This window comes from Oncorhynchus kisutch, linkage group LG28, assembly GCF_002021735.2.
Source record: "Oncorhynchus kisutch isolate 150728-3 linkage group LG28, Okis_V2, whole genome shotgun sequence".
Classification (NCBI taxonomy): Eukaryota; Metazoa; Chordata; class Actinopteri; order Salmoniformes; family Salmonidae; genus Oncorhynchus; species Oncorhynchus kisutch.
Genome location: NC_034201.2, coordinates 2312316 through 2328782, shown reverse-complemented (window position 1 = coordinate 2328782; position 16467 = coordinate 2312316). Strand labels below are relative to the sequence as shown.

Below are 16467 nucleotides of genomic sequence, written 5' to 3'. Positions count from 1 at the left end.
CATTTATTTCAATTGACTGATTTCCTTAAATGAACTGTAACTCAGTAAAATTGTTAATTGTTTGTTGCGTTTATATTTTTGTTCAGTAGTTTATAGGCTCATGAGAAATGTCCAGATCCTGAAATGGGCAAAACTAGAAACTGTTCCCCATGGGTCATGACCAGTGTAGATCATGACCGCGGCTGCCTTCCCACGATTAAATGTCTAACGGAATATTGAATAACATTTGTGCTTTCCTGTAAAATCGAGCGGTTGTTTTCTAAGCTCATAGGCACTGAAGCTTGTGGTGATCAGCTGAATGTTGAGCCTATCCACGATTATGTTGAAGTGCTTAGGGTTGTAAAAGTGGCTTTCTCACTGACCTAGGCCAATTTGGACTGGGCACATGACCCACTATAGTGACTGTCAATCATCAAATCAATGGAATGAAAATATATTTACAAAATAAATAACGTTTATCCATTTATTCAATTACATGTCAAATCAAAAACATGAAGAACAACCCATTTATAATTTGTTGACAGCAAGTCACCACTATTCATTGGCCAAAACGTACTGGTGCACAGGCTGAACCAGAACCGATAATTAAAAACATTGAATAATCAAATTGTTAATTAATATTTCCTTTAGACAAAACCGTTTATGATTTCAGATTCAAATGAAAATCATTTCATCTAATAGGAAATATTAATTTGCCCACAAACCATGTTCCCTAAAAATGAATACAAATCAACTGAAAATAAAGTTGATCCATCAACACTTAACTTTCATTTATTTTATTTTCAACACTATATCCCTGGCTATCCCCCAAAAACATCAAGGACAAAAAAATAATCTTGCGTGGCCTCCCAAGTGGCGCAGTGGTCTGAGGCGTCACTAGAGAGCAGTGTTCCATCCCACACTGTCACAACCGGCCGTGACTGGGAGTCCCATTGGGATAGCACAATTGGCCCAGGGTCGTTCATATTAGTGGAGGGTTTTGCCAGGTGGCTTTATTGGCTCATCGCGCTTTAGCGACACCTTGTGGTGGGCCGGTCGCCTGCAGACTGACTGATCATCAGTTGAATGGTATTTCCTCCGACACATTGAGGCTGGCTTCCGGGTTAAGCGGGCAGGTGTTAAGAAGAGCAGTTTGGCGGGTCATGTTTCGGAGGACGCATGACCCTCCCCGAGCCCGTTAGGGAGTTGCAGTGAGCGCAATTGGATATCACGAAATTGGGGAGAAAAAGTAAAATATGGTAAAATATATTTAAAAAATATTATAATAATCTCCTACATCACACCCTAAGTGAAACAACCATTCTTTTGTTTAGTGTCCTCATAGGAGTACAGTTTACTTGTATCAAAAAGGAAAATAAAGAGTGAGTGGGTGTGAGCAAGAAAATAAAAATGCAACAATGTCCATCTTGTAAAAAAACATATCTGCCAAGAAAGCTGGGGGAAGGGAAGGGTGAATAGTCTACGTCTTCTTTCGTTCTACGATAGTTCTTTCATTCAAACTCACAGTGAGAGCTTGCAATGACACAACTCTTTGTACATGAGTCTCCTTAGCTTTGGCATATCCAGCTGGCCAAAACGGAAAGGTTGCTCTAAGGCTAGGCACTTACAGTACTGTGGGGAAAAAACAGAAAAATGAAGCAAAGTTAATGTCAATATCAATGGCAACTAATGATATTATCTCAGCAAAAAGGAAACGTCCCTTCTTAAGGACCCTGTCTTTCAAAGATAATTAGTAAAAATCAAAATAGCTTCGCAGATCTTCATTGTAAAGGGTTTAAATACTGTTTCCCATGCTTGTTTAATGAACATGCACCTGTGGAACGGTTGTTAAGACACTAACAGCTTACAGACGGTAGACAATTAAGGTCACAGTTATGGTCACTTAGGACACTAAAGAGGCCTTTCTACTGACAAAAAAAACACCAAAAGAAAGAGCCCAGGGTCCCTGCTCATCTGCGTGAACGTGCCTTAGGCATGCTGCAAGGAGGCATGGGGACTGCAGATGTGGCCAGGGCAATAAATTGCAATGTCCGTACTGTGAGATGCCTAAAACAGCGCTACATGGAGACAGGATGGACAGCTGATCATCCTCGCAGTGGCAGAACACGTGTAACAACACCTGCACAGGATCGGTACATCCAAACATCACAACAACAACTGCCTGAGTTACACCAGGAAAGCACCATTCCTCCATCAGTGCTCAGACTGTCCGCAATAGGCTGAGAGAGGCTGGACTGAGGGCTTGTAGGCCTCACTAGACGTCACTGGCAACAACGTCACCTATGGGCACAAACCCACGGTCATTGGACCAGACAGGACTGGCAAAAAGTGCTCTTCACTGACGACTCGCGGTTTTGTCTCACCAGGGGTAATGGTCGGAGTCACGTTTATCTTCAAGGGAATGAGCGTTACACCGAGGCCTGTACTTTGAAGCAGGATCGATTTTGAGGTGGAGGGTCCGTCATGGTCTGGGGCGGTGTGTCACAGCATCATCGAACTGAGCTCGTTGTCATTGCAGGCAATCTCAACGCTGTGCGTTACAGAGAAGACATCCTGCTCATGTGGTACCCTTCCTGCAGGCTAATCCTGACATGACCCTCCAGCATGACAATGCCACCAGCCATACTGCTCATTCTGTGCATGATTTCCTGCAGGACAGGAATGTCAGTGTTCTGCCATGGCCAGAGAAGAGCCCGGATCTCAATCCCATTGAGCATGCCTGGGACCTGTTGGATCGGAGGGTGAGGGCTAGGGCCATTCCCCGCAGAATTGTCCGGGAACTTGCAGGTACCTTGGTGGAAGAGTGGGGTAACATCTCACAGCAAGAACTGGCAAATCTGGTGCAGTCCATGAGGAGGAGATGCACTGCAGTACATAATGCAGCTGGTGGCCACACCAGATACTGACTGTTACGTGGAAGGAGTTCAGTAGAGTACTGCATTTAATGATATCAAAGCAAATTACTTTTCTACCGGTTTGTGTGTAGCATACAATGAAGTATGAAAACTGTTACCAACACACAACATGATTAGATAGACAGATTGCACTTTAGGTTCTGTTATTGAAATATGAATAATGATATTTAAGTTAACCCACCTGGAGGACAAATGCTCCGCAGTCGCTGTCATTGTTCTGCCTGCCCACGTTCTGGGAAACACATGGGACCAGAACAATCACATAAACATGGTATCAACTGACAAGTAAACATTGCCCACCAAAATCCAAAAGCCCTCTTACCATTTTGAAGAAACCCTTCCACCCTGTGATAAAATCCTTCTGCTCTTTCTTGATTGCCTCAGCTTGTAAGTATTTTGCAATGTGCTAAAAAACCAAGATAAATACATGGGTGAATATGAATCCGCTGAGAGATAACAAATATACAAGTATATCCACAGAGGAGCAGATGTGGTATTCAAAGTCGGGGTCGCGGGGGAACAAAACATTTTATGAACAAAAAAAATCAAGAGTACAGATTATTGTATGGGACAGTATACAAAAGTTTGAGACAGATCATGTGAAACATTTACTCAAAAGTGTATTTACCGGCTTCTTTTCATTTTGATAAGAGAACCTTCAATTCATTGCATTTTTATTTGTAAAACTATCTGTAAAAATCTAAATGTACAGATTTTAAGGTTGTGTCATTAGATTTGGGTTGGGGTCGTTTTTTGGGGGGAAAAAAAATAGGGTCCCCCGAAATTCTGGCGGGAAAAAAATGGGGTTCCCCCTGAAAGTTTGAATACCACTTCTATAGATCAAAATTACAGACTGACCAAATGTATTGTTTGGACTGGCATAAAAGGCAGATTTATACTTTCCACATTCGTATAACTGCACGGGTCTGACTGCACAGATAGGCTTGAAGCCCAGGGAATTACACTACACAGACCTTTGGGCAGCGGCGGTTGAGGGTGCGCTGGGAGTCAAAGTATGTGATGGCGCGCTGTGGGACGTCCACACACACCAGAGACCAGTGCACCTCCAGATGGATAGGGATCAACAGTAGCCTCTTCTGGAAAATGTTCACCTGGAAAAAAAAGATATGGACGGAATTGTAATTTTATTTTTTTACATATTTTTTCCCTCTACTTTTCTTTACTCTCCAGAGACTACAGTGATACATGTACAGAAATGCTGATCAGTGTGCATTGTTCAAGTAAAATAACTTATAATAAAACTTCTGGCATGTTGATTCAAAAACAAAAAACGTATACAAACAAACCAACAAACACACTTGACAACATAAGTCAACCATGGAACTCCTGCTAAATAAAATTAGTCCAGGGATAACTCACATTCTTCGTCCACCGTTTGACCCCGTCATAGCCCTTTGTCCTCAACTTGTCGTAAAAAAAGCTGTTGAAAAAATGAACCTGAAAGAAATAGAAGAGTAGCCACGGTGTGAATGGGAACACATAATACACAAGTTGAGTTTGTGCGCACACACAATAGTGGGGCTTTCCTGTGTTGGTGGGAAAAATGCAGGCAAATGAGGAATGGGGCATAACATGACCGATGAGGTAAGAGGATGCCAGCACCTAAATGTCATCAGAATTTCTCTCTCCTAAACATATATTTTACATTCATATTACTAGGCATGATCATTTTCTCACCTCTTCTGGGACTGTGTCCATAACCATATCCCCATACATGTTCATGATCTGTGGTTCAAGACAATATATTATTAAAGACAACTTTCATATAATTTCATATACTTTCATATAATTTCATATACTTTCATATAATTTCATATACTTTCATATAATTTCATAAACTTTCATATAATTTCATATACTTTCATATAATTTCATAAACTTTCATATAATTTCATATACTTTCATATAATTTCATAAACTTTCATATAATTTCATATACTTTCATATAATTTCATAAACTTTCATATAATTTCATATACTTTCATATAATTTCATATACTTTCATATAATTTCATATACTTTCATATAATTTCTTAAAAACACAAATATTTATATTATTTAGTCAATGTTAAATAAATCACACACTGAAAAATAAATGAAAATCTCACACTCTGTTCTATACTGAATCATATATAGATTTGGAAAATCATTAGTACATTTGAAATATTTCATAAACTGCTAATATAAAGAAAAAGAAACTCACAAAACGTTAAAAAAAGTGAGGTGATTTGGCATGACCAAGACAGACCAACTGAGATGTGCTATCGTGGCTCAGAGAATACAGTGTTCTTTTCAAAATCTTAAAGAGTAGAAGTACCTGGTCGTTGAGCCAGTTCTGTCCATACAATGTGCTGAGGTCATCCATTGTGAGGGTGTGGCGCTTGTAGTTGACACGGAACCCCCTCACCATGGCAGTCCCAGACAGACGCTGGTAAGACTGGATGAGGTGCTGCACAACAACTTTCCTTTGGAAGGGACACAACAACACTTAATGAGACACTTTTCAACATGAAAATACAAAAACACATGTTCATTAGACAGACACCAAATGTTTCAAACAGCAGCGTGACGGGGAGGGACTACTTGGACTTGTACAATAAGAAACGCTTGTTTTCATTTCCCACTGCAAAACACTGAAAAGTCATTCCCATCGTGTGCCTAATGAAAATGACCCAGGATGCTGAAATGCAAATGAACATGATGAGGTTGAAGGCCAATTATCATGACAAACCTGTGGGGCTCGGAGAAGCTCTTGCTGGGGAAGATTTCCTGTAGCTTGTCCACCACCTCATCCACATGGATAGGGATCATGCTCCCGTACTGGTGCAGGAATTCATTCAACATACCTGGGAGAGATGGGAGACGGTCACAAAGCCACACAAATTAAATAACACCTTTATTATATAAATCACCAAATTACATGTTTTAATCACCTTGTTATATTGTGTCTATGGTTAAAGCTTCAGTCTGGAGATTGAGCTCAATCAATGCACAATTTCTGGTATAAATAGTAAAAACAATTTGCCCAGTCAACGTTGACCCTAACCCATTAATGGACCATTTAGGAATCTTTCTTCATTAGCCACATTACCACATCTGGAGTGAATTCATTAAGGGCTGTACCTAACTAAAATAAATATTGGTCGACCGAGAGACGTCCAGTTCTTTCCACCAATCAAAATTGTTCATCTTATTTTTTCCATATATATATTTTTCCAACACCCTATGAGTTTGAATAAAATCAACTACATTAGCACTGAGCTTGTCTGATGCTTTAAGCACACTGTTTGATTAAATAATGAAGACATGCAAATGACTCACACTGTGTTTTAAAAAAATGACAGCGAGTGCATGTGTGACTGGCGCTGTTGTCTTGCTCTCCTAACTACTGCAGCGAAAAGGCACCACGGCACAACAAGTGTTCATTGCTCTGTCCGTGCTGAAGCTGCAACATCATTACAGCCATTTCGGACTGAAAAACATTTCCTATTCCCCTCAACCCTTGCTCTCTTTAAGTGAAACATGTAAGCATCGCATGCATGTGACCAATATGGCCTGACCTATAGCCTATCATAATCACATCAATAAATTTGGTAATACAAAAAAAAACTGAACACAGTAACAACAAGGAGGATGTCAAAAATAAACTTGAAATGGGCAAATGTTAGTTTACAGGTTGCTGAGGAGGGAAAGGGGAATTCAGGTCTGTGGAAGACATTTGACTTAGTTGGGGAAACTACTGGAGATACAGAAAAAAGGAGGGCATAGGAGCAAAAAGCAAAATTTAAAGCCTTTATTACAGCAGACTAAAAACAGTTGCATGCATTCGTGAATTGCGGTTTATTTATTGTTTAGGCTAATTATTCAAAAGCTCCATTTGTTATTTAATTTTAAAACTAAAATGTTGGATTGCATTGCTTGTATGCTGTGTGATAGCATGAACATAATTCATGATTGATTGATACACTTAGGCCTATATTTCAATATTTAGGCTAAGTAAGTTACGGTATTAAGACTAAACAGGATGTGCTCTTAGGCCTACAGCTTGATGGTGGTTATACAAGGATACTATACAAAGCCTACTAATGATAACAACATTACTTATTATTATTATTATAATGATCATAATAATTTGAACAACAATAAGGAGATCAATAAAAAGGAGGGTAAAGGTGCATATTGTGTGACAAACAGGTGCTGTTAGATTACAATATAATTTTATGCCTGTTTGGAACAGTGTAAATAAGTAATAAGCAATACCCCATAATGACAATTTTACGTAATTATGACATAACATTGAAGGTTGTGCAATGTAACAGGAATATTTAGACTGATGGAAGCCACCCGTTAGATAAAATACGGAACGGCTCCGTATTTCACTGAAAGAATAAACGTCTTGTTTTCGAGATGATAGTATTCGGATTACTGCGTTTGCCAGCAGCTCTTAGCAATGCTTGACCACAGGCTTGAAGTCAAACAGCGCTATCAACTCCTGAGATTAGGCTGGCAACACTAAAGTGCCTATTAGAACATCCAATAGTCAAATATGAAATATGAATAGTATAGAGAAAAATAGTCGACGCATCATAATTCCTATAATAACTGCAACCTAATATTTCTTTACTGGGAATATTGAACCACCAGCTTGCATAAGTTCTGAGCAAGGAACTTAAACATGAGCTTTTTTCCATGGCACATATTGCACTTTTACTCTTCTCCAACACTGTGTTTTTGCATTATTTAAACCAAATTGAGCATGTTTCATTATTTATTTGAGACTACATAGAGTTTATTTATGTATTATATTAAGTTAAAATAAGTGTTCATTGTTCATTCAGTATTGTTGTAATTGTAATAATTTCAAATAAATTATATATATATATATATATATATATATATATATATATATATATATATATATATATATATATATATATATATATATATATATATATATATATAAAACCGGCCGATTAATCGGTATCGGCCTTTTCTGGTCCTCGGTATCGGCGTTGAAAAAAAAAAATCATACAATTGGTCGACCTCTAATATTTAACCGTTACTCCTAGACTGAGGCTCCTCCTACACATCTGAAGAGTCAATGTATTTCTGTTGCTAGACAGAACCTTAGTGATATCGGTTCTTCCTCACGTCATCTGACCTCTACCCCAGTGCTCACTCCTCCCCAACTCACGGCTGTCATGGTGCCTGGTACCAGGCCGCGTCTCTTCTCCTCCCAGAAGATCCCTGATGGCTAACAATAACATAATGTAAACGTTATACATTACCCTCTCTCCCTCAGTAACATGAATAAGTATATTTCATATTCTCGGAACCAAACAAAAGGATTCCAAAATCATTGCTAAGAATAATGACAATAACTGCAGTTTCTACTGGTCATTGTTTTCAGGCTGGTTGTATTGGTGCTAGCTAGGTCCAGAAGTTGCGGTCGAACAAATAATGCTTTATTACCAACGTGGTATTGTAAACACATCGTTCGTGGCCGGTGTTTGCAGACTTTTTTGTACAGCTTTGACAGTGCTACCGATTGTAGTAGTGGCGCTTGGCTTGCACGTGCAAATTCAGAACACACAACATTCTATAATAGAACTGTGTTATTTGACATGTATCTTTTTTGACACGCAAAGACCCAAACAGCGTTCCATAGTATGTCGTGAAGCTAATAGCAGTGACGCTATTACTCCGCTAGGGCAACATCTGAAAAATAGTGCACTTGGTAGTTTGTACCGGTGCTCGACCAGTCGGCGAAAGCCAACATCACCCACGACAGAGAACAGTTGATTGTCAAGGGCAATGAATTCCATTATCCTGGCGTTAATGGATTCACCTTTGAGTTGTCTCGCTGAAATTGTTACTCTTTCAAATGACTGCTCGACTTGTTGACTGCTCGATCCACACTGCAGACATTGTGGACTAGGTTAGGAATGCTGTGTTGCAAGTGTAGCGCATAATTTTACGTGGCGTCATTAAGTCATTTACCTACCGGTTTTGCACACCGGCGTTAAACTTGACATCCCTAGTTGTAACGTAACAAACTGTGGAAAAAGTGAAGGGGTCTGAATACTTTCCGAATATACTGTATATGGATGATTTATAAAGCCAAGCACATTTAACAGTTAAGCTATTGATTATAGACCTAATTAAGTTTGGGTTTCCTATCTTCTCAATTTTCTTAGGCAAGGGCTGTTTTCTCATCTCTGCTGCTGCCTCCGCCTCATTGTTCTCAATCCAAATACGCTGGTTAACTTTGCTTTTATGCACATAGCAACATAGGGAAAGGTGCTAATTCTACGACACACCTAAGATTATGATTCAGAACCGCGGACAGCGATCGTATCCAACGCAGGAGAAAGCACGTTATAAAATAATATTCAATTTCTTAGTGTTGCACCATTATTTTTACATAATATAACCACATACAACTTCAGTATTACATGTCTTACGAGTGATGGACTGTGCAATCCCCGTGGGCCCCCACAATGGATTAGTCTACTGAGACAGGAGCGAATCAGACAGGTGTCTTGCGCACCATGAATTTGCTCAACTAAAGAAATCTCAGTCCAAAGAATCGACCAGTCGACTAAATGGGTTCAGCCCTACCTAGTGTGGTTTTCCATTTGTTTTTAACAGAAAAGTAGACTAGTATTCAAAGCTGTTTTACCTTGTACACAGGAGATGTGTTCACTGCTGAGTTGCTGCTGAGGTGGTGGTTTATCCCTGTGGATGGTTGGCAGGCTTCCAGGAGATTCCCGGAAGCCCAGCCCGTCCCTGTCCCCAACCTTGGCTGCATTACTCGCCACCTCATTCCCTATGTGTCCATTTGTCCCACACACCCAAGGGTCTGAGGAAAAATAGGAGATGGGTGCAGATCATGTAAAAAATATTAACATTTATTAACTATTTCAGCTCTACAGAACAGTCTGTGATCATTCTTTCTTTCATGAAATGCTACTGCTCATTTTTTTAAACAAAAATTAAGTAAAGGGGGTGGAGGGAAACAAGTAATTCTGATGCAACTTCCAGTTTACATGTTGGCATATATTAATATATATTCATGTTTCATGACACATGCAACATTAAATTTGGTCCAAAAACAACATTATTATACCTACCATCTCCAGCCTCTATATCTTCCCTTCCCTTAAAGCAGCCCTGAGTTCCCCCATGCAGATAGGATCTTCCTGGCTTCCGTCTGTTGTGGAGATGTTTGTTCCTGCTCCCGAGGTGCCACCTCCTAGGCCTAGCTCGCCTGTACCCCAGGCCCAAAGACCCAGCCCATTTAGCCAGCTGGCACCATGTCCTCCAATGCAGGGCCAAGCGAGTGTGGCAGTTCACAGTCCTACTGAGTCTATACCAGCGCAGCAGCCTCCGCATCCTGAACCCATTGGGCTGTGTTTTTATTTGTGAGGGGCTACCAGAGTCACTGGCTGTGGATCTACTCTGATGATGTGATGGCGATAGAAGTGGTGCAGTCCAATCATCCTCTCCTGGTTCTTCCCAACTGAAATCCTCCTCCTTATCCTCTTCGGGGTCCATATCCATACGTTCTTCCATGCCCAACATGCTAGCTTCCTCCTCAGGCCACCCTAGCTTGAAATGCATGGAACTTCTATGGACATAGTGAGGCGTTCTGGAGTCCACCAGATATCCTGGTCCAGTGGCCTCCTGTCTGACTGTCTCAGGTTCCCCTGCCAGTGTCAGCTCATTGGTCCAGTGGTTCTGTGCCAAGCTGTCTCCACTGTCTCGCATCACTCTCTCCACAGGCACCCCACCAACAACACCTGCTTATAGCCTCTGCCTGGAATACAAAACAAGTGGTGGAAATTGTAGTTAAGGAACAGGTGATAGTAACTACTGTAACAATAGTATTAGACCAGGTAATACTTAAACCATTCATTCCCACATTTTTCCCAGACAAGTCACTTTGCAAATCGTATGCGATTAGTAACCCTAACATGTAATCCATATTGCTTTTTAGAGAGAGAGGAGAGTAGAGAGTGAAACATAGTGCTCTGCCTATAATAAAATTAACTGCCATTTTCCCCTAATCCTTAGCCCCAATACAGTACATTCGTAAAGTATTCTGACCCCTTTGACTTTTTTCACATTGTTACGTAACATCCTTATTCGAAAAAGGATTAAATAAAACATTTTCCTCATCAAAGTGAAAACTGGTTTGCAAGATCGAATCCCTGAGCTGAGAAGGTAAAAATCGGTCAAAATTCTAGGCCGTCATTGAAAATAAGAATTTGTTCTTAACTGACTTGCCTAGTTTAAAAAAAAAGGTTACATTTTTTTTTAAACAGGTCTACTGCTACATCAGCCCCAATTGTAAAAATAGGTGTACTCCTGCATTTCAGCCCTAATATTCGTACAAAACAGGTCCACACCTGTACTTCAGCTCCAATTTACATACCTACAAAGTCTGCACCTGTGCATAAACCCAATTAGTCCCATGTGCATCAGTTGGTAGAGCATGGCGCTAGCAAAGGCAGGATTGTGGATTCATTTCCCCTTTGGGGACGAGTTAGAAAATATAGGCACTCACGACTTTGAGTAGCTCTGGATAAGAGCGTCTGCTAAATGACTAAAATGTAAAACTAAGCCAGGTCGAAATGTCCTCCAAGCCTGAATACTCAAACTGTAAACCACCCCTGCACCTCAGCTCCAGAACTTTTACAAACCAGGTCCACACCTTTGAGTCCCAATGCTAATATAAAGACCTACACCTGCATATTCCAGATCAAATACCCCTACGAACCAGGTTTACACCTGTGGCTATGTCCCAACACTGATAAACCAGGTCTACCCTTGTGATTATTCAGCAAACCTCACATAAACCAGGTCTACCATTGATCGAGAGAAACCTAGACATTAAGTACTTGTTAAGTTATTAAACTAATTCAGTTTATGATGTATCTATACATGGCCAATTCCCCAAAATAACAAAATATGAAGTTTTTCTAAGGATCACTGATTTAACACATATGTAAAGGCTAATGGAGAATGGAAAAATAATATGTAAGATCATATTGGTCAAGTATATCCATAAACCAACTCAAATCTACAGAAAAAAATAAATACATCTGCTATAATTAAATATGTATAATAAATTGGAGCAAATGTGACCGCTATACACTATATATACAATAATATGTGGATTAGAGGTCGACCGATTAATCGGAATGGCCGATTAATTAGGGACGATTTCAAGTTTTCAAAAATATCGATTTCCGATTGTTATGGGGGCCGATTTGCCGATTTCTTTTTTTTTTACACCTTTATTTAATCTTTATTTAACTAGGCAAGTCAGTTAAGAACACGTTCTTATTTTCAATGACGGTCTAGGAACGGTGGGTTAACTGCCTCGTTCAGGGGCAGAAAGACAGATTTTCACTTTGTCAGCCCGGGGGATCCAATCTTGCACCCTTACAGTTAACTAGTCCAACGCAATCACGACCTGCCTCTCTCTCGTTGCACTCCACAAGGAGACTGCCTGTTACGCAAATGCAGTAAGCCAAGGTAAGTTGCTAGCTAGCATTAAACTTATCTTATAAAAAACAATCAATCATAATCACTAGTTAACTACACATGGTTCATGATATTACTAGATATTATCTAGCGTGTCCTGTGTTGCATATAATCTGACTGAGTATACAAGTATCTAAGTATCTGACTGAGCAGTGGTAGGCAGAAGCAGGCGGGTAAACATTCATTCAAACAGCACCTTCGTGCGTTTTGCCAGCAGCTCTTCGTTGTGCGTCAAGCATTGCGCTGTTTATGACATCAAACCTATCAACTCCCGAGATGAGGCTGAGATGAGGCTGGTGTGACCGAAGTGAAATGGCTGGCTAGTTAGCACGCGCTAATAGCGTTTCAAACTTCCCTCGCTTTGGGGTGGTTGTTTCCCTTGCTCTGCATGGGTAACGCTGCTTCAATGTGGTGGCTGTTGTCGTTGTGTTGCTGGTTCGAGCCCAGGGAGGAGGGAGGAGAGGGACGGAAGCTATACTGTTACACTGGCAATACTAAAGTGCCTATAAGAACATCCAATCGTCAAAGGTTAATGAAATACAAATGGTATAGAGGGAAATAGTCCTATAATAACTACAACCTAAAACTTCTTACCTGGGAATATTGAAGACTCATGTTAAAGGGAACCACCAACTTTCATATGTTCTCATGTTCTGAGCATGGAACTGAAACATTAGCTTTCTTACATAGCACATATTGCACTTTTACGTTCTTCTCCAACACTTTGTTTTTGCATTATTTAAACCAAATTGAACATGTTTCATTATTTACTTGAGGCTAAATTGAATTTATTGATGTATTATATTAAGTTAAAATAAGTGTTAATTCAGTATTGTTGTAATTGTCATTATTACAAAAACATTTTTTTATTTACTTTTTAAATCGGCCGATTAATCGGCATCTGCTTTTTTGGTCCCCCCAATAATCGGTATCGGTGATGAAAAATCATAATCGGTAGACCTCTAATGTGGATGTCCCTTCAAATGAGTGGATTTGGCTATTTTAGCCGCAACCGTTGCTGACAGGTGTATAGAATCGAGCACACAGCCATGCAATCTTCATAGACAAACATTGGCAGCAGAATGGCCTGTACTGAAAAACTCAATGACTTTCAACTTGACACCATCATAGGATGCCACCTTTCCAACAAGTCATTGTCAAATTTCTGCCCTGCTAGAGCTGCCCCGGTCAACTCTAAGGGCTGTAATTGTGAAGTGGAAACATCTAGGCGCAACAACGGTTCAGCCACGATGTGGTAGGCCACACAAGCTCACGGAACGGTACCGGCAAGTTCCAAACTGCCTCAGGAAGCAACGTCAGCACAAGAACTGTTCTTCGGGAGTGTCAAGAACTGGGTTTCCATGGAAGAGCAGCCGCACACACGTCTAAGATCACCATGCGCAATGCCAAACATCGGTTGGAGTGTGGTAAAGCTTGCCGCCATTGACTCTGGAGAAGTGGGAAGGCATTCTCTAGAGTGATGAATCACGCTTCACCATCTGGCAGTCCGACGGACGAATATGGGTTTGGCGGATGCCAGGACAACGCTACCTAACCTAATACATAGTGCCAACTGTAAAGTTTAGTGAAGGAGGAGTAATGTGGTCTGGGCTGTTTTTCATGGTTCGGGCTAGGCCCTTTTGTTCCAGTGAAGGGAAATCTGACCGCTACAGCATACAATGACATTCTAGACAATTCTGTGCTTCCAATTTTGTGGCAACAGTTTGAGGAAGGCCCTTACCTGTTTCAGCATGACAATGCCCCCGTGAACAAAGTGGGTCCATACAGAAATGGTTTGTCAAGATCGGTGTGGAAGAACTTGACTGGCCTGCACAGAGCCCTGAACTTAATGAATTGGTATGTCGACTGCTAGCCAGGCCTAACATCAGTGCCCGACCTCACGAATGCTCGTGGCTGAATGGAAGCAAGTCCCCGCAGCAATGTTCCAACATCTAGCAGAAAGCCTTAACAAAATGAGGTTGTTATAGCAACAAGCAGGCCATAGATTCAATGTATTGAAAATTATGGCAGATATGCAAACTAGACACTTTAAACATTATATTTACAAATTCAACATAAGTCAACAATGTATTTATTTTTAAAGCTGTTTGGTACCAAATTCGTCAAAAAATGTACACGTATGAGATTTATACTTAGGGGTCTTTTGACCATTTTGAGAAATCATGAAACTTCACTGAATCCTACTTGACACCTTAATAATGCATAATATATAACTTATTTGTTAATAAGTACAACTTTAACTTCTCTTGACTCTGTAAAGTACAAATGTAAATGTTTCAACTATTGTGACCGATGAGATTAAATGGGTTAAGTGTTTATTTATCACGGGAGGCCATGGCACGGATTACTGAAATATTAGTGCTTAGTTTAGTTTCGGCAAATGTTTATAGCAAACTGGGATTCGCTAAATGTATGTCGTGAATAAGAACCTTCATTGTGATAAGTGAAAATAAAATTAAACACACGATACTTCATCCAACCGGATAGGAGGTCAGAGGAGAAGTATCTTGCTGGCCAAATTGTCTTTCATATGAAGCGCGCGCAGAGCACATAAAATTGGATTCTCAAGCTAGGTGTCGGTTGGATGAGTGAGGGAGAAAACAAGTACTTACCGTTTAGATCTAGTGTTTCTCCGAAAGCGATTACTGTCAATGGTCCATTTTGTGCCTATTTCCGTTATTTGAATTGAATACACCGAATAAACGATAAACGCTTTCCCATTCAATGAAAACTGGCGCTTGCTTATGCCACTGGGAAGCAGACAACAATAACTAAGTACTTCCGGGTCACGGATTTTTGGAATCCTCCAGCATAAGTGTCCCATGAGGTATACTTTGTGAATTAATAATTAGGACAAAAATGTACACAATTGTCGATATTTTATACTAGTTATCACACAAATAATAATTTAAAGTATTTCTAAAAGATATGTATCACACAACACAATTCCAACGTTTTGAGGGAGTGTGCAATTGACATGCTGACTGCAGAAATGTCCACCAGAGCTGTTGACAGAGAATTTAATGTTAATTTCTCTACCATAAGAATTTGGCAGTATATCAAACCGGAGAACCACGTGTATGGCGTCCTGTGGGCGAGCGGTTTGCTGATGTCAATGTTGTGAGCAGAGGTCCCCATGGTGGGATTATGGTATGGCAGTAGCGGTAGGTGTGTAAAATCACTGAGGAAGCCAAGCCAGTAAAAAATACATATTACAACCTATGGTGTGATAATTGCATTATTTGCTCTATAACCCATTTGTTCATACGACACCTTGATATAAAATAAGGCTGTGCCAACAAAAAGACAACAGTCACACAGTGGTGGAATAAATTCAACTACACATTAATTTGTTTAATCACAAAACCGAAAAGCAACATCAGTCCGATGAAGTCCACAAAGCAAATATTGCATAGAAACAGTTATATCACCTGTAGCATGGTCAAGCAAGTTAATGTTTTCAAAAGTTTACTAAACAACTACTGATTTAGAACCATGTAGTTACCGCAAGTCAGCACAAAGTCAATAGGAGCACTGCCTCCGCTATTCCAGTACTATTTCAACTTAAACATTTAAACATCAAATAAAAAAGGCTATATTTGCTTTGTTTAATATACCGAAAACCAACTTAAAGATACCAAAAACTATTTAGTCCAATCAACGTTGCTAAATATCATATGGCTGTCCATGGTACTGATTTCTGTGTGTGTGTGTGTGTTTGTTGGTGTGCGCAAGTAAAACTAAAATGTCGACTCACATTACTTGTTGACAAGTTGAACAGTAATGCCATCCACCTCTCTTCAATGTTGGCAAAACGGTCTATGGCTCTGTCAGACAGTAAGTACAATGAACCAGCAAAGTTAGCTAGCTAGCTAGTTAATGTGAGCTTACTATCTACAGTGCATTCGGATAATATTCAGACCCTTTGACTTTTTCCACATTTTGTAACATAATTTTT

General features: G+C 40.0%; 1 protein-coding gene across 3 annotated transcripts in view; it reads right to left on the bottom strand.

Annotated features, from left to right (window-relative positions):
* Positions 1-449: 449 nt before the first annotated feature.
* senp3a (SUMO specific peptidase 3a) overlaps positions 450-16467 on the bottom strand; it is a 21781-nt gene continuing 5763 nt past the window's right edge. Inside the window, exons 1-12 of one of the 3 annotated variants that reach the window (XM_031808280.1) lie at positions 15122-15289; positions 10070-10755; positions 9619-9798; positions 8131-8190; positions 5668-5782; positions 5254-5401; positions 4614-4661; positions 4296-4373; positions 3890-4027; positions 3238-3321; positions 3097-3147; positions 450-1611 (exon numbers count right to left, since the gene is read on the bottom strand). In XM_031808280.1, coding sequence (XP_031664140.1) covers positions 1501-1611; positions 3097-3147; positions 3238-3321; positions 3890-4027; positions 4296-4373; positions 4614-4661; positions 5254-5401; positions 5668-5782; positions 8131-8190; positions 9619-9798; positions 10070-10706 — 1650 coding nt within the window. In that variant the 5' untranslated portion in view covers positions 10707-10755; positions 15122-15289 and the 3' untranslated portion in view covers positions 450-1500. Of the gene's footprint in view, positions 1612-3096; positions 3148-3237; positions 3322-3889; positions 4028-4295; positions 4374-4613; positions 4662-5253; positions 5402-5667; positions 5783-8130; positions 8191-9618; positions 9799-10069; positions 10756-15121; positions 15290-16467 lie in introns of those variants that run through there. The other 2 variants (XM_031808281.1, XM_020465020.2) reach the window with 2 other exon arrangements.